Source organism: Gordionus sp. m RMFG-2023, chromosome 1 (assembly GCF_954871325.1).
Source record: "Gordionus sp. m RMFG-2023 chromosome 1, tfGorSpeb1-WG-v2, whole genome shotgun sequence".
Taxonomy (NCBI): Eukaryota; Metazoa; Nematomorpha; class Gordioida; order Chordodea; family Parachordodidae; genus Gordionus; species Gordionus sp. m RMFG-2023.
Window position 1 is genome coordinate 72076257 of NC_088775.1, and position 22832 is coordinate 72099088.

Sequence of the window (22832 nt, forward strand, 5' to 3'; positions counted from 1 at the left end):
ATCTTGTAACTGAAAATCAGCCAATAGGAAAAAATGGTAGCTACTGGCTGCTTAGCTCTATCAAGGTGAAGAGTGGAAAACTTCTAGTACTTTTCACTCACCGTCAGCTTACCAGGTTTAACTTTTCTCATATGAGCCGCTAGTCGTTATATCTCTCCCCTACATCCTCTATCCAGTCCAAAATAACAAAATATTGGATGGCACAAATAGCGTTTAACGTTGAACGGTTCTTGAGGATCCGGTTATCGCTTGCACAGCCACACGGTCACCGTACCTCATCTGCATTCACATTTATCACTAATTGTGCACTTGTGTACAGCGTACAAGTCATTACACTAATTTACTCTTGATACCAAATTCTTTATATCATTTGTTCATATTGATTGGCCTGATTTATGACTGTTTCTTATAGCTTGAATCTGCTGGGCAACCACCCTAGAGTACAATGGACCACAACGAATCCAATATTTATGCTGATTACACCATCTTTTATCTGAGTTCCTATGGTTGCTAACCAATAGCCATACTCATCATATTCCTATTAGTTTTTTACTGTTTAACAAATCATATCTTAAAAATAAATAAATCATTAGCATAAACCGGAAAATTTATCTTTTTAAAGATTTTTTGCCTTTATATATCTGTAGATATTGTAATATTGTTGAATAAATAAAAATAATTTCCATATGTTGAGCTTTATTTTAACTAACATGCATTTAAGCTTTTTTCAACTAAAATTTCGGTGAACTCTCATTTCTTTTCTGATCTAAGGAGATGTCAGCATTAGTTAATTGGATCGAATTTGCCAAACTATTATCGCACAAATTGCAAAATCAACAAAATGATACTTCAAAAGTTTTTAATTTATGTATATTATTTTATAAAATATATTTTAGATTCTATCTATATTCCAAAAACTTAAAGCAATACCAATGACCTTGGAAATATTGAAAGTATAATCTTCTAACATTGTGGTTATAATTGTTGGCAGTCAAGATTTTGCCAAGGAGAGGGGGGGGGGTTTAGATTCACTTATTGTAGGCCTTTGTATATTATACATTTTTATAAAAACAATTTTGACTTGTCAGTTTTTTTAATAAATATTCTTATTAAAGATTTTTTCCTTATTTTATTTCAAATTATTGTTTAAAATGATATAGTATATTATTTTTTTTTGGAGAGATGGGGGTAGAGGTGGGTATATAGGGGGCAATTTTTATTAGCCTAAATTCATATTTGAGAACAGGCTAATTTCTAATGAATGGTTGGGGAAACATACTCTCCCCCCACCCACCCTTTGCTATGCCAGTACAACTTGTAAAAACTATGTTGCTAAAATTTTTTATTAGAAATCTAAAAGCCTATATTTAAAAAAATTCTTTCTCAGAAAAAAAAGCTTGAATAGAGGTAAGTTTTATTAAAGTCATTTAGGCCCAAGAGAGTAGTAAAAATTTAATTTAAATTGAGGAAATAGCATCAGGATAATAATCGGAAATCTGAAGCTAGTTAAATATTTAGGATCATAGAGCTATAATTGTGCCCCCCCCCCATCAAATCCTAGGCCCTCACAATAGTTTATTCTAAATTTGGCATTTTTTTATTATTATCATATAATTATAAGATAATTTTTTAGTTATTTATAAATTACTTTTTATTGTATATTTTTATTTATTATTCTAATCTGATTTACCATAAAAATGAAAATGAGTAGTCAAAATATGCAATTTCTGATCAAAATATACAAAAAAATTTAGGTGCCCCCATTCCACTCATCTTCCCCTCCCCTAACAAAAAGTTTCTACCCCTGCTGAAATGAGCTGTAAATTAGTAAAAAATTAAAATCTGGGCTGGGATTAAAAATAGGAATAAAATAATTTACAGGGTCTTAGAAATATTTTTTATTTGAGCTGGGCCAATTAGTTGTATTTATAAAAATAATCAATAATTGAAATCGAAAATGTCAGAAAATCAATGGATCATTTAACATTCATTTATTGCTCATTTTTAACATTTTCTTTTGAAACAATATAATATAAAAAGAAATAATATGTATAAAGCTTAAAATGGTAAATATGTAAGCCTGGTCTAGTTTTTGTATTTGCTTAGTCGTAAAAATGACAACCATATTTAGTGCTCAGGCCTGCGCAGAGCATGCACCCTGAGCAAACGGGAGCATCAACCCTGAGCAAATCTGGAGCACAGATCCACCTCAAGCATGAACCCAAACCTCGAGAATAAATCCTGAGCAAATCTGGATCACAAACCCTGAACCCCCATTTTTTATAAGTTGTTTTTTCCTTGACCTAATGAAAGTATGGTCAATATAGGTATCAATCGATGCCTAATCAAAAGATATATCCAATAGGATGTCAACCTTTCTCTCTTATTAAGCGAGTAGGCCATGGGGGCTAGAAATATTTTTATCAGTACAAATATAGATATGATATGGGTATCAAATACTTGCTATATGAAATATATTTTAACTAAAATCACTCTTGGTCAGAAAGGGTTGAACTTGGTTTATTTTGAGGGGGCAAGGGTGAGATAAAACATAAAAATTCGATATGGTTATTAAATAAAAGGTAATTAAATAATAATTATCAACCTGAGTGGGCTCTTCTAGATTTTTGGGTGTCAGTAATATTTTTATCATCACAAAATATTGATATGAAAAACGTATTAAATAAAAGCTATTTGAAAAATTTTAACTTAAATATTAGTATTCACTCTTGGTCTGAATGGGTTGAACTTGGTCTATGGTAGGGAGAGACGATACTGGTATAATTATCAAATAATAAGTATTAATTAATCGTTTGATTGTAATATTAATTATCACAGTTTTTGGGGGGCAAGGATAACAAATATTCAATATGTATATCAAATAAATTGTAATTAAAATATCTTTTGACATATAATTAATTATCTCTTTAAGTGGGGTCTAGGTTATTTAGTTACGCTAAAATACATTTTTTTTTATCAATAATAATACTTTGTATTGGATATAAATTTCAACTGTTATACAAGAGTTGTTTGGATTATAAATGGAGTGAACTGATGCTCCCCTGCATCCAGCTTATTCCGGTTAAAACTATAATTAATATGATATTTATTAGTGATGTTAAGGTAACTAGTTACTTACTAGTTATATTTTTAAAATTGTAAATAGTAACTGTAACTAGTTATAATTTTTGAAATGTAACTGCCAAAAGTAACTAGTTACTTTTAAAGATATATTCAAATAATTAATTTTATTTTTATCATGTTGTGATAAATTAATTTTAAATTAAATTTATTTTTTAAATTAAATTTATTAATTTAAAATTTTGTGAAAATGTCTGATTGTTATAATTTCCCGTTCAAATTTACCTTAATACCTCAAAGTGATCCCAAACGAATGAATCATGCTTAAAACCAACATCACTTGATGTAGTTGGATTTTTTGACCTAAAGCGTCAAAATATTCTGGATAATGAACTTATAGAAAACTATCAAATCTAATAACAACACTTTTTCTTTATATAACGATTTTCCAAAGTTAAAATTACTCTTTATTAAATATAATGTTGTTTTAACATCAAGTGCTCCCGTAGAGCGCTTGTTCAGTCTAGGTAAGCTCATTTTTGGAGATAAACGAGCACGTCTCCTAGATAATAACTTTGAAATTAATTTGTTGTTAAAAGCAAATAAACATTTATTAGATTCTAATTTTTATGAAAAATAAATGTTTTTTTTTCAATGCAAATATATATTTTTATATTCGATGTAAATATTCAATTTTGCGATATTTTATAAATAAATTGTATATTATTTTAAATAACTGATTATACTTTGTTTATCCTAATTTTTTTTATATTAAATAAATGCATTCAATAAATAAATAATGCGCATATGAATGATGTATAAAGTAAGTAACTAATTACTTTTGAAAATAACTGTAACTAATAACTAGTTACTTTTGTAAAAATGTAACTAGTAACTGTAACTAGTTATGTTTTTGCCAATGTAACTAGTAACTGTAACTAGTTATGTTTCAAAAGTAACTTTTAACATCACTAATATTTATACGGGCTCATTTATAAATATTCATTTTTCTTTCTTTAATTTCAATTTGCTCGACATACCAATGTTAATATTATTTATTATAAACATACTTGAATGGAAAAATATATTTATAGAATATCGATGACGATTTACTTGACGATACATAACATGTTTATTAACTTCTCTTTATAGATTTTAAAGGAGAATAAAAATTTTTTTAATTTTAACATAATGTTTTGGCCAGCGCTTCAAATAAAAATTAACAAAGCACATACATTTTGCCGAAGTGAATCCGCTGCCGCTAAGTATTGACATGAGAAACATCTAAATTCGAAGGTAGGAAGATATTAAAATTTGGGATATATTTTTATAATTGGTATATTATTTTTTTTGTCCACGATTTCTCATATTTTTGATAAAACGACGGATTTGTGCCAGAGGAGGCTTGAACACCAAATCATGTCCTAAATTCATGACTAAGCATACATGGGAAGATTGGTTCTACTATAAATTTTAAATTGGAATTCACGAATAGTTATAAGTAGATTTATTTTTATTTCTGTAAAAGCTTAATTGTCATCTCGACATAGTATATTAAAAATCATAACAAATTTGATCATAATTTATTATAATCTAAACTAATATATTTAACACAAACATATACTATAAAAGTTAAAATAATATAATATCTATTTTAAATTTTCTCCATCTTTCTTCTTAGGAATGTATTTTGTGGGTGTAGATAAAAGCCCCGATTAAAATAGTATATTAAACAAATATGTTTTTATTAATAATTTTATAATACAATTATATTATATTGACATTAAAGCACACTTAGTGGTGTTAAACGGCTTAAATTTAGTTTATTTTTAAAAACGGTTAGCTCAAGATTTTAGGCAAAATATATTAGACAAACCTGGAGATTTTGTTCATTGATAGCAGAAATTTGGACATCTCTTGGCCAAATATATAGACTTTTTCTATTTAACCGTTTTTAATAAACAACACAATTATATAAGCGCAAACTAAAAATAAAATATTGTATAAGATAAAATATTAAGATTAAATAGCTATTAGCAAAAATATTCAAATTTTTAGATATTCTTACTATTTAAAAAATTTATTTCTAAATAAGTGATAACCTAATATCTATCCTTACATATGATTACATATACTGGCATACCTAACAAATTATTGCCATATTTCATCACGAAGAGACATAATATCTGCCACAGGAAGAAAACGATACGCATTGTTAAAGTGTAGAAGTTATTTCCGGTCACCGACGTTGTCTTTTGGCATAAAAATAAGTTAACAAATATTTTGTTTAACCGATTATAATTATCATCAATTAAATCTTTTCGAATACAACTTATTTTACACGTCTCTATAATTTAGAACATATGTACTATATATTAGAGGTCTGCAATGGTCGCGTTTTTAGTTCATAAGCCCGCCCATCCACCAGCGCGCTCAACCTGCCTATAGTTTTAAAAATATATACCCCCGCCCATCCATTAGTCTAAAATTTTTTACCCGCCCGTCCGCCCGCCCATTAATCTAAAGTTTTTTATCCTTCCGCCCATTATAAAAAATTTTTAACCCACACCACCTATAAAATTTAAATAAGCTCATTATTTCAATTGTTTTAAAATCTCATTTAAAATTTGATTTAGTTTCAGGGCTACACCCCTACAAAAACGTTTTATAATTTAGGGAATTGCTATATTAAGCATAAAAAAAGAAGCACTTTAAATTACTGATAATTTATTTGATCTAATAAAATATTTATGTAAAAAATTTAAATATAAAATTAATATTTATTGATATTATTTCTAATTATAATTCAAAAATAATAATGAATCGATATTTTCTGGATTCAAGCACGTTCTTTTTGTTCTAAAAACCTTCTAGCAATGCTAATTTCCCGTTCAAGAAGAATCCCTGGTTGCTTAACTTTTAATTTTTTCTAGCTTATCTTGATAAATCTTTTTCTTGTCGTTTCCATCAAAGTAGGATATTAGTTTGAAATATATCCTCTACTCAAGTGAGATATCTAAATAAAAAGTGAAACCATTAATAATAAATTTAAAAAAGTAGTTTAAATTAATTGTTTATAAATTGTAAACTTAAACTAAACTAAGTAGCCTATAATTTTGCTAAATTATACAAAAACTCGTTACTTTAAGATTTAAATATTTTGTTATACCATTAGGTAAGATGCTCTCCTCTGTAACAGCCACATCTCCCCATCTGCTGTTTACCGTGGATGCTACCTATTTCAAACATTGCATTTATAATTTAATACCTTTAATTGAATTCTCTTTGCTTTTGGGGAATCGGGTAAAATCAGATTTTCATCCACGTTGATAATATAGTCTTCCATCCTAATCAAATCCAACATGTTTTCGATATCAACATCCTCAGTTACCGGAACTTAGGTATTAAAAATTGAAATTTCATGGAGCATTTTTTTAAATGTTTACTTAAATGATTTTAAATAACAAATAAAAATTGTAAATTTTTTAACCCGCCCGCCCATAGTTTAAATAATTTTCTTAACCCGCCCGCTCCTTTAAAAATTTTTCGCCCGCTCCTTTAAAAATTTTTTATATTATTCGATCTATTATTACAATCAAACAATTATTTAATTATCTTTTATTTGATAACCATATGGAATTTTTATGTTTTGACCCCCCCCCCCCCCCCACCCTTTAACCTATTCTGACCAACAGTGAATCCTATTATTCAGTTTAAAGATATTTCAAATAGCTTTTATTTGATACACATATATCTATATTTTGTGTTGATAAAAATATTCCTAATCTCCAAAGGCCCAGACTCGTTCATTAAGAGGGAGAGATTGATCCCCAATTTAAAATTCTTTCGATTAGCTATCGATTGATACCTATATTGACCATATATATATTAGGTCAAGAAAAGACAAATTATTAAATAAAGGGATTTTGCTCAGGGTTTGTTATTCAGGTTTGTGCTTATGGTTTTCTCAGATTTTGTGCTCGGGGTTCATGCTCAGAGTTGGTTTAGTCGATATTTTAGACCCAAGCCCAGGATCGGGGTCTTATGCAATTAACCATTCAATAACACTAACCTGGCCTGGCCCGGCCCAAAAAATCTGGACTGGGAAGGGCTTTGAAAATAAAAAATTTTTTTTAAATAGGTTGGGCCTATAATTTAATCTTGCAAGTCTTTGATTATTATGATGGGAACAATAGAAAATTGAAAATAAAGTTAATTAAGAGTCTTAATGAATAAAATGCCTCAATATATGGATCGCCTATTAATTCTAAATTAATTTTTGATTTTTATATGATAGGAAACCAAAATTGGTAAGATTGTTAACACTTTTAGAAAGCATCCTGATGCGAAAATAAGCACTTTAGCAAAAGAAATTGTTGCTGATTGGAAATTGATAGCTTCATCTTATTCTAATCAAGTAAAGAAGACAGAAAAATCACCAGAAAAGTTTGCAAAATTAGTTAAAAATAACAAAAATTATATTGATGATGATAATGTAAAATTTATTGAAAGCCAAAATAAATTTAATTTAGAAGAAAATTTTAATGATGCACTAAACAATCGTAATATTCATAATAAAAGTGACAAATTATTACATTCAAATAAAGGATCTACAAAGCATGTTCAAAGTAATGCTTATATATCATCCGCCAATAAAATTTACAACATTTCGCATACTAGTATCAACGAAAAGGTTTATATTTATTATTTATACATAAATATTTAATTATTTATTTTCATTTTTAAATTTTTTTTGAAAATTTTATATAAAAAGTATATCTCTATTTATTTTTTCTGTTTTTTTTAAAAATAACTTAGTAATTTAATACAAATTCTTTAGTTTTATTTAAGAAAAATTTGGTTTTCCCTGGTTTTCCCTAACTTGATTTCAAGGGCACCCATATACTTTTCTTAAGGTGGAGGGCATACATATATATTTTGGTAAGGCTTTCAAAAAAAGCTTTTATTATGATGAGAAACACCTAGTATATTGTGTTAATAGTATCATATAAAGTTAAACTGTTCGGAAAGCCTTAGCTATATTTGTTTTGTCCCAAATAAAACCAAATATTTGTTTCTTCTAAATAGTTAGTTTATTTGATATCTTTTTTGTTACTATTTTCAATATTTTATTTAATGTTCCCAATGATAATTTTATCCTATTAACCTTTAACTGTTACCCCTGTGATTTTAAATATTTAGTACAAAAAAGACCTGTCGATATTTTGACTGGGAGTTATTTGTATCCTCCTATTCTATGCTATCCTAAAAAATTGTGTGCATTTTTTATTGAAAGATTTTTGAGAAATAAATATATTTTGTAGGCCAAAACGCATATTTTAACTCTTATAATTTAATTTTTTTAAAATTATTTAATGAATACATTATTTGAAATTGAAAGTATTAAACGCTTAATATTCTCGAACTTTTTGAATATTGTGTTACTCTATTTTGAGTCACATTTTCAAAATAAGTTAATATTTTTTTGATTAGGACTTTATTTAAAACGTATTTTTTAAAAACATCTTCCAATTTATCCAAATAATTAGAAATAAATAAAAATTTTGATGATTATAGTATTTTAAATAAATTTTAGCCAAAATTAAAACAAGTTATTTTTGACACTCTTATCAAAAATTATGTTAAATTTGTAAAATAATAAATCTTTAAAATTTTTATATAAATTAATATAAAATTGACTTAAAATATTCAAAATATCAAATCTTAATTTGGATCTGAGATGCAATATCTAAAATAGGGGCACGCTATACCCGATCTAACCACTCGCATTATTTTTTCCTATCTTGCCATGCAAGGGTTAACTGGATGAAATTCAAAACAAGAAAAATACTCGATATCATCATTGAAATGGGATCTAAGTTATGAAAGAGTTGACCAAGCCATATGGACTGCTATATCTGATTCAATATATTTTTTATTAACGATATCCATATTATATATGGACTAACATCTTGCCCACCACGTCTTAGCTCTGTATTTAGTTTTAGAGTGCTTCCAAATCGAGTGATAGCATTTTGTCGAACTTTTTCTCTCTTAAAACATACCCTTACACTGAGATTGAGATTTATATTTATAATAAAAACTTTTAAAAACGTAATATAAAAAAATATCCAATATAGACGATACATTTCAAATACATAATTTGAAATTGAAGTAATAAACTCTCAATACTTCTCGAGCTTTTGCTTGAATGTTGGGTTGCTCTATTTTAGGTCACCTTTTATCACTATGCTCTTGTATAATTTGTTGAACTTTTTATTACCCTCTTGTATAATATATTGATAACAAATTAATTTTTCTTTGATAATAATAAACCAGTAAAATATTTTTCTCTATTTTTATATTTATATATATTTATTTCTAATATTAATCCCCCCCCCCCTCCCCTTTTGTTACTAGGCGCATCGTTCCCCCTGTTATTTAAAAAAAATTAAATTTTTATCCAATCAGTGATAATTTATTTTTTTTTAAAAAATTTATAGCATACCAATTCTTTACCATTGCAATCGCCCACTTGCCATCACATTTCGCGGGAAACCAGTAATACCTCTTCTGATTACGAAAACGATTATTCCGTCCACATTGATAACAACGTTCCACTTTCCGATCAAATTTACGAACCTACTCCAATCAATACTCCAAACATTTGCTATAAAAAAGAATCCATAAATAAAAATAATGCATTTTCGGAGGATTTCTTCTTGCAAAAAAGCAAAACTAGAACGCAAGTATATTCCGGGAGGAAAGAAAATTTGAGGTCAGGAGGAAAAGGGGGTCAAAGAGTTCCTTCCTTGCTTAAAACGTGCACAACAGTTCTGCTGGATAATATCGATTCCATAGAATGTATCGGTTCCGTCCCTTATCATTTAATATCTCCTGTTTTGGTTAAATGCACTCCATCTCAACTTTTCAATTTGGAACATTTTAATCCGGTAATAAATTTGCGTTCTATCTTTTTTTCCAATGGGCTTTGGTAATTTGTAATAATTCTTGAACAAGAAAAAAAAAATTGGAAATGAATATATATAATTAAATTGTAATTAATAAACATATCTATAACTAAACATCTTGTAATTGTAATAAAAGAACATATTATTTTCGCTATCTATCAATGATAACAATATAAAATACTTTATGATGCGTTTATTTATAACGAAAACACATCGACGATTTAATTGGCATTAACAATTCCTAAAAATTCTGTATATAATTGAAAAAAAAATAGAAATTATTGAACGATACGGACACTTACTGGGAAAAGCATTGTTCACGCGAGTTCAAGGTCTCTTACTCCCGGAGATGCTCTTTCCTCAAAAATCATCATCTCGATAAAATCGGCAAAAATGGATGTTTAGACGACGAGAGTTTTGACGAATACGACACCTGGCGAGATTTCTATCTATCCCAATTGGATGCCAGAGAAAGCAGGCTCAAGAAGATAACGGCCAACATATCGGCCGGCATTAAAAAATCGACTCCCGGGCCTAGAGTTAAATTAGCTTTCATGTCGGGCACGGCGAAGCCCCCCAGAAACGTGATTCGCAAACAACAGATGTTTGGGCTTGTCTTGGGGAATCAAAATAATGGAAAAAGTTTCAAAATTTTTTTTTGTTATATATGGTTTTCTTTTAATAATATATCAATATTCTTAATTTTGGAAGGAAGTTTCTACCAGCAATTTTCTGTCTAGTATGTTTTATAAATTTGATGTATATTTTGTATAATTTTTAAAAATTTTTTTTTGTTAGGTAAGCCCCATCCCCTATCGATTAATATTTTAATGTTTTATAACTAATATATAGTTGTGAAAAACTATAACAAAGATTTAACACTTAAACGATAAGCTGGGAAAAAATAATACGAGTGGTTGGGTGGTGCATTACTGGTCCCAATCTTAAAACAGTTATATAGCACTCAAATTTCTATGCTTAGAAGATATAAGATTATTATGAAATTAATTATATACATTGTATTCCATATCAAATCAACTGAAGATTCAACCCGACCCCCTTCGATTTTTTTTAAAATTTGTATGAATGGTAGTATATACACTAACTAGTAAAAATATAAAATTTTAATTCTCAACTCAGCTTACTTCATGAGATATGGCCATTTTTAGAAACGCGGAAATTCCAAAATACACTATATTTAATTTTAAATACAAAAAGTAATTAAACTAAAGACATGATTTAAATATTATTAAATAGCACTAAAATAGCTCTTTAATATTACATAAAATTTATTTTATTGAAAAAAGTCTATTACCAAAAGCCAGAAATAGAAAACCTGAAATGGCTATAAAATAAAAATTGTTCTTTTTTTTCTTTTAAATTTTTTTTACAGATAGACATTATACTTCTTAATATTTGTACAAAATCCTAGATTGGGACGAGTACTGGGCCAAAAGTTATTACACTTTAAATATAAGTATGGCTTAAATCCTATATTATACCAAATATGGAGTAATTATTTTTTTAAAAAAGTGGGCAATATATGTGAATAATAGCATTAAAACTAAAATCCTAAAAAATCTGATTATTTTGCATTTATTAAATGTTAAAAAACTCAAAACAACATATACCAAATTGGTTGCAAATAAAGTAATAGAATTTTATAATTCTGATGAAAACAGCAGACTTATGCCAGGTATGAATAATTTTATATCAATGAAAGTTAATGGAAAAAAGAACCTAGTGCAAAAGAGATTAGTTTTATGTAATATAAAAGAATTATTTACCAATTTTAAAGAAATAAACAGTAATATAAAGATAGGTTTTAGCAAGTTTGCTATCATGAGACCAAAAAACTATATTATAGCAGGCCAGTCTGGAACGCATACAATGTGCATCTGCACATTTCATCAAGATTTTAAGTAAATTATAATTGGTGGTAAATTAGATAAGTTAACTGCAAACCAGCATAACTTTCCATTTCCTCCCTTAAAAGATTATAAACACTACATTGCACAAAGTCTATGCAATCCAGCCCAGCCTTGCTGTTACTTAAGGAAAAGCCAAATGTGTCCTGGCACTTTGGAACTTAAAGAAAGACTACACTTATTGTTTGATAATAATGCCATAGATTATATAACACGAAACTTTTTATTTATTCGGAACAATCTTCATTTTTTAAGTCATTAAAATCGAATTTGAAGGATGGGGAATATCTAATAATATCCGATTTTGCAGAGAACTACGCTTTTGTAGTTCAAGATCATGCTCAAGGTTTCCATTGGACTAATAATCAAGCAGCACTTCATTCATTTATGATTTATTACCGTGAAGGCGATATCATCAAACATTTAAGTTACGTGATTATATCAGATTGTCTCAAACACAATACTTGTTCCTTTCATTTATTTCAAATAAAATTAATTCTATTCTTGAAAGAAAGATTTGATAAGATTTCAATAATATTTTATATTTCTGATGGAGCTGTTACCCAGTATAAAAACAAAAAAAACTTTGTAAACCTCTACAACCATTATAATGATTTTGGGATCAAGGCAGAATGGCATTTTTTTGCAACTGCACATGGCAAAACTCCTTGCTTGCGATAGTTTAGGGGGAATTACTAAGAGGTTGGCGGCTAGAGCAAACCTGCAACGTCCTCATGAAAATCATATAATAACTCCTATTGACATATAATTATGCGAGAATCAATATCCCGGGAATTAATTATATATTTGTTAGCAACATAGAATATTTAGGAATGGAAATCAATCTTGAAAATAGATTTTTAATGGCCAAACGAATTTCCGGGTAACAAAAATATCATTCATTTATTCCAATGGAAGGAAAAATGAAAGTCAAATTTTATTCTAATTCATTAGATTATTTAATGTATGATATTATTTAATTAATATGATTAATTTTCCATTAATTAGCTAAATAAAGTTATAAAATATTTTTACAATTATTTTCCTTCTAAAATAAAATAGCTAAACTTATGTGCTAAATATTTGCATAGGACCTAATTTTTCTAACACGGCCAGAAAGATTTATAAAAAAATATATCCGGCCCGATCCCAAACGAATTTTCTTTTTATTTATTTTGTAAATTATTATACATTTGGTATAATATAGGATTTAAGCCATACTATTTAAATTTAAATAATAACTTTTTGCCCAGTACTCGTCCCAATCTAGGATTTTGGATTTTGTACAAATATTAAGAAGTATAATGTCTATCTGTAAAAAAAATTTATAAGAAAAAAAAGAGCAATTTTTATTTTATAGCCATTTCCGATTTTCTATTTCCGATTTTCTATTTCCGATTTTTGGTAATATACTTTTTTTTCAATAAAATAAATTTTATATCATAATAAAGAGCTATTCTAGAGATATATAATAAAATTAAAATCATGTATTTAGCTTAATTACTTTTTGAGATATTTAAAATTAAATATAGTGTATTTTGGAATTTCCGCCTTTCTAAAGATGGCCATATCTCATGAAGTAAGGCGATTTGAAAAGTAAAATTTTACATTTATATTAGTTAGTGTATATACTACCAATATGCCAATTTTTAAAAAAATCGAAGGGGGTCGGGTTGAGAATCGACTTTTTTTGGTTGATTTAATATGGAATACAACATATATAAATTTTGAAGAATCAATATTAATTAAATTTTTGTGGTTTTAAAAATAGCTGAAAATTAAGAAAAATTGTTACAAATACATATTTCACATTTTTTATTATAAAATATATTAAAAAGTAAATCAAAAATTTTATAAAGGGTCTTATAATTATTCTAAACTGCCTTTACAGTAGGAAGACTGCTAGATCCTCCTTCCAATCTTCAGCAATTTAGTACTCAATTCAGAATATATTTTATCCAACAAAGCCTTATATTTTTGCTGGATGAACTATTTAAATATAAACTATATCGTATCAACAAAGGCTTCAAAGTGATTAACCCCAGTAACACTTTTTATGGCCTCGGACACTGCTCATTCTTAAATGGCGATTTAAACAATGTCAGGATATCAGGGGTTCGAACCGAACCCGAACCTGGAGAAGAAAACCCGAGTTTTGGGAAAAAACTGAACCCGAACCGAACCTGAACCCCGTTTATAAAATTTTCAAAACATCGACCGAACCCGGGAATTTTATTCGAACGGGTACAACCGGGTTTAGTGTATTGTTTAAATTAATATAAGATATTTGTATAATTGTAAATACAAATATTAATAATTTACTCGACATTTTATAATATTTTCAGATTTCCAATTAAGTGAAGTGTTAATAAATTTTAAACAACTTAATTCATTTACTTTTTAAATTTTTTTAAATTTATTCTCAAAGATTCCTATTGGATTGTTAATAAATTTTAAACAATTAAATTTATTTACGCCATTTATTTTTAATTTTTAACTTATTCTCAAAGATTATTAATTAGAGGAAAATGAAAGTGAACAAGTCAAAGTAAAAATTATTATTTCGGATATTGTTAACTTAAAGAAATTCGTCTAAATAAAATTTTTTAACTATGCTTTATACTTAACTATATTTTGCCTATAAATATAATAAAAAATTAATTTTTTATACCAAATTTATGTCTAGTTTTTTAATTATGATTTATATATAGAATATTTTTTTTATAAATTCAAAAATTTTTAAACCCGAGCTGAACCCGGAACTAAACCCGAGTTCAAAAATATTTCTCTGAATCAAACCCGAACCGAACCTACCTATTCTTTTAAACCGAACCCTGGCAAAAAATTTTGCCGGGTTTGCATTTCTGCAGGATATAATCGTTAGATATAGTGCGCAAAAACGCGTTGCCACTACTCTTTTTGTTTATCTTGCTCTGCTTATATAAATAATTTTTAATTTTTTTACCACGGCTAGTCAAAACTGATATAATGTCATTTCAATATTTATATTGGATCCTCTGTTTATAAGAACCAACTAAAATAAGGAAGAGTTAGTTTTGTAATTAAAAATATACAATTAGATTAAAATATTACAAATTTTCTTTAAAAATTAAATAATATGCTAATATACTATTATAAAAGAATAATTTAATTTTTTGGAAAGGGTATGCTAATTTTTTTAAATATGGAGGAGGGGTAATGCATGAGGTTATACCCCCTCCCCTCTTCTATTTTTTTATCCTTCTTTCATGGCATCTTATCCATATCATGAGCTAGAAATTAATGCATAAATTGAGTGCGTGCTAACTTTTGTATTATTTTTAGCAATCTTCCAAATATAAAATTTTAATTATTTTGTCATTTTAAAAATTAATCAGCCAAGGCATTCAACGATTCCATTAATACTAATAACGCTTCTATCTCACTCACTTCAAAATACTACTCGAACGATATGGATATTACTTCATCACTTGCAGGCAACAGCTCAAGGATTAGCAATCTAGAAGTCGATCCTGAAAGATACAAGGGACCTAAAGGTTAGTATAATTTAATTTAATATAAACCCTTGATAAGTGTTGTTAAAAACTTCGATTTAACTGATTTTTAAAAAACTAATCAGGAGCTAAAATAATATTATGTAATCATCGAAATTTCGCGAAAGATGGTAAAAAGGTTCAGGCCAAATCTTGAATATTTTTTGTTATAATCTTAATTTAACCTGTTTTTAAAAATCGACTAAATCGAGGTTTTTAACAACACAATCTTGGGATAATATTGTTTTGTTATTTTATAACCCTGAATTCAAAGTTGGCGCAAATTACTGGGAATGCAGGGCTAGGCCACTTCCAAACAAATCGTCTTTTCTAAGCGGTTTCCTTTGCACATATTAAAATATTTTTTAAAAAAACTTTCAGTGTAGGTGCTTCTCAACAAACTTCATTTGATCTTTAATACAAAAAAAACAAAATATTTTTATCGTTTATTAACAATAAACTTATATTATGCAAAAAAAAATGCGAAAAATTATTATTGTTTGAATTAAAAAAAACTTGCTTGGAAAAGTTGCAAGAGGGTATTCAAGATGTTATTTTACAATAATATAATATTCCATAATAATAGCTAAAAAGCTTCTTAGAATAATTTTATCAACAATTTTTCTTCCTAAAAGTATCAAAAATAATAAAAAAATAATTTAGCACGAGTGGGGTTTGTACCCACGCGGACATACGTCCACTGGATCTTAAGTCCAACGCCTTAACCACTCGGCCATCGTGCTTTTTTTTCAAATCTCACATTTTTAAAATTTTATAATGGCTGATGTAATTCATTTAAGAGCTTGACGATTTATATGAAAAATGGTCTTTAGTAAGAATGTTAGCGAGTACGAAATTTTAAGTATGGTGACATTTAAAACACGAGTACATAATTGAGGAAAGTGTTAGAGACATACGGGCTCTGATTAGTATTAATAATTACTAATTTAATATTAGTGGTATTGTGTATACATTTATTTAAAAAATTTTTTTAAATCCTTTTATTGTGATGGCTTGTCATATAAGTAGCCTATCAAATCTGACAGGCCGTGTGATTATAGACAGCCTTTACAAATTTTGTTTTGTTTATTTAAAATGATATAAATTTAATCAAAATGTGGATGCTAATCCACCGCACTGGATACGCCCTCTTTTGGATGGTGGAAGCCACTTAATTGTGTGTCCCCAGTGAACAAGACAAGTATAATTTAACAAAAACACCATAAAAAAGCAGGGACCCGAACCTTTATGTATAACGGTTTAGTTTGGTAACGGTATAACGTGATATTTTAACTTAAATTTAAATCAACTCCCTTTAGTAATTCTGACATTTATGATTGACGTTATATTATATTTTAATAAATTATCATTATAAAATTTAGTATTACTGACATTTATGACTATCGTATAATGTTAAAAGTTTCTACTATTTAAATACTGACATTAATGACTGACATGGAATGTTAAAAGTTTCTTTTATTTAGTAATACTGATATTAATGACTGTCATGTAATGTTAAAAGTTTCTATTATTTAGTATTACTGAAATCATTGACTGACATGTTATGTTAAAAGTTTATATATAGCAATATTACATGACAGGTGATGCTTAAAGTTTATATGTTTAGCTATATTGACGCTTATGACTGATAATTAAAATTTTCTAATATTGAAATTTATGAGACAGATAATATTATAATTTCTGATAACCTTTTCGAATACCAACCTAAAAATTCGATTCAAAATTTATAAAATTTAATTTCGAAAATCAAATTTAATATCAAAAATTTAATTTACAATAATTTCAATAAATAAAAAAAAACTGCATGATCAAATCTCCCTATCATTTACATTGTAATTTAGATCTTTCTTATTAATCAACTCCCTCCTTAACACTTATCAAAGGGGGAGTAAATCTATCATAGTGATATCATAACTCAGAGGTATATGATAAGGGGAGTTAATGTATCACGCTACAACGGTTCAGTATGTAAAAAATTATAATGGTTACGGTTCTTAAGAAAAAATTTATAAAGTTTAGGTTCGGTTTAGCTAAATTTTTTTAAATTATTTTTATTGAAGCAACACCATCGTATTATTATTTTAATTATTTATTAAAATTTTTGTCATCACTTAAGTTAATATATTGTTTATTTATATGAATAATATATAAAAAAATATATAAGAATTATAACTCATTTTTAAATATATTATTAGAACGTATAAGTAATATATTTTCTAATATAAGTATTCATATTTGTTCGTTATGACGATAACACAAATTTTAGCCCCGAAAAGGCTCTTTCAATTTTTTTGATTTTCCATATATAAAAACTGATGATTTTTTTTAAGATTAATTAAATAATTGCAACTAAATCAAAAATTGGTTATTTAGATATTTTGCATACTGAAATATAGAAAATAGGAATGCTCTAATACTATATGAAACAGTTAGATTGTGGATCAATTTAAGTCGAATTAACACATACTTCTTATAGATATTAAAAAAATATTTTGTTCATTTAATAATTATAAATAGCGACACATATATGGTAAAATATGTAATACACCACAAGAAATATGTAAAATCATTTATTTATTTTATTGAAACCTATTTAACTCTTATAATAAAAGTTCTTTTCTTTCAAATCGGTTCCGTTGTTCAGATATTTATAAAGGGTTTTAACCGTTTAGCGATTTATTTTGGTTCACTCAGGGTCACTGTAAAAGGCAAAATATACAGTTACGTTTAGCATTGTGTTGTACTTTTAAATAAAACGCTTCTCTGTTGAAATTTTATTTTTTTTTAGAAAATGTATAAAAATAAAAAGATTGCGTTTTTGAAAAATAAAAAGATTGCGTTTTTGAAAAAAAACGCTTACCAATTTGCACGTTACCATTAAAATTTTATTATTTGAAATAAAAGAATAAACTTGAATTTGTAAGCATTAAGCATTAGATAAATTAAATAATCATCATGGGAATAAGAATTTTTTATTTTTGGACATAAATTATCAACAAAAATTATCCAAAATTAATAAGGTCTATTGAATATATAAACGTTTATTATTAATTATTAAAATGACACCATATTGTTTTAAAATATAAATATATTATATAAATTTTAGGTTAGTCCGAACTGATAGCTTTTATCTCTTTTTACTTCATTAAAAATTATTATGGGTTGTACCGGACAACTGTACAAAATTATTTTATAGGTGATCGGCAAATTTTTACAGTTCGGGCTGGGCTGCACAGACTTCTAACATAAATATGCAATCAGTCTTGTAATTAATCAATTTTCACCGAGGATGGCAAAATAAATATTTAATCTATTAGGCCAAAATTACTTTTTGAAATAATCAATTTTAATTATGGAAGGAATATTTGTTTTGATTTCTTAATTTGGCAGGGCACATCGGGTGCTCTTCAAAATTTATGTTTTAATTTTTTCCTCCAAAATTTTAACTGATCTGCAATCCCCAATATCACCTCCCTAATCCCATTATAAGTAAATTTTGGAGACCGTTGCCTTGCCCGATTTTATTTTAGCCAAGATCGGCCTATAATTTACGAACAAAAAATCATAAATTTGCATTATTCAAAGGTTTAAAAATTTCGTCAAATTATTTTGCACGAATTGCTCGCCCCAATGATATATTTTGTAGTGATGTTAAGGTAACTAGTTACTTGTAACTGGTTACCTATAACTAGTTACATTTTGGCTAAAAAATAACTGTAACTAGTTATATTTTTAAAACTGTAACTAGTAACTGTAACTAGTTAAAATTTTTGAAATATAACTGCCAAAAGTAACTAGTTACTTTTAAAGATATATTCAAATAATTAATTTTATTTTTAATATGTTGTGATAAATTAATTTTAAATTAAATTTATTTTTTAAATTAAATTTATTAATTTAAAATTTTGTGAAAATGTCTGATTGTTCCCAACAATAACACAAATACTTATATGTATGGCAGATGTGCAGGGATTAAAATATTGTCAACCTCTAAAGGATACTATATTAGCTAGTATTGAAAAAATGTAACTAAAATCAAATAATTATTTATAAATTAATAATATCATGTTATAGGTTTAATAATCTTTATGATAATGACAACATCATTGCTGCAATTCTTCACCCTTTATTTAAAACTGACTGGCCTTGGATTAGGCAAGAAAGGAATAAAGCAAAAAAGGAGGAAATTTTAAATTTAATAAATACCTTAATACCTCAAAGTGAACCCCAGACGAATGAATCATGTTCAAAACCAACATCACTTGATGTAGTTGGATTTTTTGACCTAAAGCGCCAAAATATTCTGGATAATGAACTTATAGAAAACTTTATCAAATCTAATAACAACACATTTTCTTTATATAACGATTTTCCAAAGTTAAAATTACTCTTTATTAAATATAATGTTGTTCTAACATCAAGTGCTCCCGTAGAGCGCTTATTCAGTCTAGGTAGGCTCATTTTTGGAGATAAACGAGCACGTCTCCTAGATAATAACTTTGAAATTAATTTGTTGTTAAAAGCAAATAAACATTTATTAGATTCTAATTTTTATGAAAAATAAATGTTTTTTTTCAATGCAAATATATATTTTTATATTCGATGTAAATATTCAATTTTGCGATATTTTTTTATATAAATAAATTGTATATTATTTTAAATAACTGATTATACTTTGTTTATCCTAATTTTTTTATATTAAATAAATGCATTCAATAAATAAATAATGCTCATATGAAGGATGTATAAAGTAAGTAACTAGTTACTTTTGGAAATAACTGTAACTAATAACTAGTTACTTTTGTAAAAATGTAACTGTAACTAGTTATGTTTCAAAAGTAACTTTTAACATCACTAATATTTTGCATAAGTTTGGCCTGGCCTACCCCCAGTTCTCTGATATATTTACTAAAATATATTGTTGCGAAAGGTAATTTAGAATTGATATAATATTCGCTCATTCATTTGCTATCATTATATATTTGAATAAATCGCATTTATAAAAATTTGCGGAAATTGAGTTTGGAAGGGGCGACAAATTAGAACCATTTAAAAAAAAGAAGGATTAGGACAAAGCACAAGATCGTAGTCAGGAATTTTTGGTTGGGGGGAGAGCAACCGTTTATTTTGGAGGACTAATATATTTTTGAAATAAAATAAACAGTAAACAGTTGGCACTCTAAAATTTTGTTATGTTTAATTGAAAAATAATACTATAATATGGTACTATGATTTTAAATTTTAACATAAATGAATTAAAAGATAAATATTGGGTTATTTTTTTTTCATGTCATTAAAACAAAATTTTGATTTATCTCTCATCGACTCTCTAAACAATTCAAAATACAACGTCAAAAATTAAATATTAAATAACTTATATTATATTCAATATTATTAGTGGAAATGAGTGTTTATAATGTAAGGTGTCTGCATGAGTACCTCTCTGAGTCATGGGTGGTCCTTCACCAGGAAAGTTATTTTAATAGAATGTTCGTCTTTATCATAGTATCCTCTTTATAAAATCTTCGTCCTCTTTAATTTTTTAATATATTATTTAAATACTTGTTATATATTGATCCATAATTAACGTTTAAGTATGATTGCGTGATTGGCAGGAAGTGGTTTGCTTTTTTAATACATATTAGGAAAAAGATTTCTTGAAAAGTATTCGTCCTCCTGTGAAAGCATTCGTCGATTTTAATTTTTTTTAAATATTAATGACATGTATTGTCTAATTAACGTTTGTATCATGGCATGATAAGCAGGAAGTAGTTTGCAATGTCTATGATTTATCTTAATTGTTTAATTAATTAAATCTCGCTAATATTTAATGATATACCATGTTCAAGAAAAGGTTGAGAAGCAACACGGGCGAATTCACCAACACTATTGCTTTTTTTGTAGAGTAATAAAAGACGAATATTGGCTGCTGTTTTTTCATTTATTGGTTAATAAATTAATGGATATTTTATAACTAATATTTTTTATTTCTTGTTCTTGTTTATCCAATTAATTTGGCTAAATAAAATTTAATAACTAAAAAAAATTTTAAGAATTTTGTTTTCCTATTTAGATTTAATTGTTAATGGCGAATTAAAATTCAATTAGTAATATTTTTTAAATTTTGGGCCAGAAATTTTTTAGTGGCAATTTGTGTAAGGCCAAAAAAAAATTTGGGAGGAGGGGGAGGTGAGGGTGGAGGCTGTTCCCATGGCTACAGGCCTGATAAAGCTATTATTGATTGTTTTTTATTTAAAATTTTCCGGGCATGAGATAAATAAAAATGTCGGGGCAGGCTAAGACTATTATAAAATGGCGGGCTGCATAAAATTAAATTGCAGGGCTATAGGACAAATCCCCCATTTAAAGTTCGGAATGCAATTCATTTTTTTTTTGAAAATAAAATATACTACTTTATTTTTATCAATTTCCTATATAATTATTATTATTTACAAATTTTTATATATTTGAATTGTGTAATCAACTTTATATATCATCTATTTTATTATTATTGTTTTGAATTAAGCCCTACCGATTTCCATCAAAAGAGCAGCACCAATGATGGATAAGTCGTTAAAATTATTTAAAAGCTTCAAAATGCGGAGATAATATTATTGAAGATGGAAATGCTTATATAGTTACATATATGATTGTTTCATATTTTTTTAATCATAAATTCTATAAAAAATTATTGTATTTAAATTATAAGGGTAACTAATTTATGCTTGCATATCAACGAATTCATTATTCCAATCGTCTATATTAATGGGTTAATAAAATATGTATTACATATCAAAAATGCCTGATCGAATCAAAATTATAAACAAAGCTTTTAAAACTTACCGATCCGATTCTAAAAAGAGAACTAGTTTATCTGCAGACCGCCCTTTAGTTTATTTGCGATGTTATATACCTTTATGGTTAGACTTTATCTTAACTTTTGCATGTTTGAGGTAGCCTATTGTTTCCCTCAATTCCACATCCGATCTTAATAACTCAAAATGACACTCGGAATTTAGTCATTATAGGCCTGACTTTTTTTGAATGAGAATGCCCTCACTATAGGTAATAATATTAATACACTTTTTGAAGTTATAATAAAGGGTTAAGAAAGCCTCTTTGATCCGTATTTGGACGTAAGCTCATTGTGTTGAGAAATATTTAACACTTTTTTGGTTAGGTTATTTTCATATGTTTTTTTTAATATATATTTTTTTTAATTTCACGTAACGATATTGAGGTAAATTAAGTGTTTTGCATTTTAATTTTGTTTTTAATGTATACTAGTTCATTTATTA

General features: G+C 27.1%; 1 protein-coding gene and 1 non-coding gene across 2 annotated transcripts; one reads left to right on the forward strand and one right to left on the reverse strand.

Moving 5' to 3' along the window:
• Positions 1–741: 741 nt before the first annotated feature.
• On the forward strand, positions 742–22264 carry LOC135931774 (elongin-A-like). The gene is made up of 7 exons (XM_065469071.1): positions 742–855; positions 897–953; positions 7379–7774; positions 9585–10034; positions 10328–10694; positions 15358–15516; positions 22061–22264. The coding sequence occupies exons 1-7, from the start codon at positions 775–777 to the stop codon at positions 22141–22143; spliced, it is 1593 nt and encodes a 530-aa protein (XP_065325143.1). The 5' UTR covers positions 742–774; the 3' UTR covers positions 22144–22264.
• Positions 16174–16256, reverse strand: Trnal-uaa (transfer RNA leucine (anticodon UAA)). Its single transcript has one exon. It is a non-coding gene; the product is annotated as a tRNA-Leu (tRNA).
• Positions 22265–22832: the final 568 nt, after the last annotated feature.

Coding starts and splice junctions, on each gene's coding strand:
- LOC135931774 (XM_065469071.1), top strand. CDS start 775: ATGTCAGCATTAGTTAATTGGATCGAATTTGCCAAACTATTATCGCAC. Junction 954..7,378: donor TGACCTTGGAAATATTGAAA/GTATAATCTTCT, acceptor TTTATATGATAG/GAAACCAAAATTGGTAAGAT. Junction 10,695..15,357: donor GAATCAAAATAATGGAAAAA/GTTTCAAAATTT, acceptor AAAATTAATCAG/CCAAGGCATTCAACGATTCC.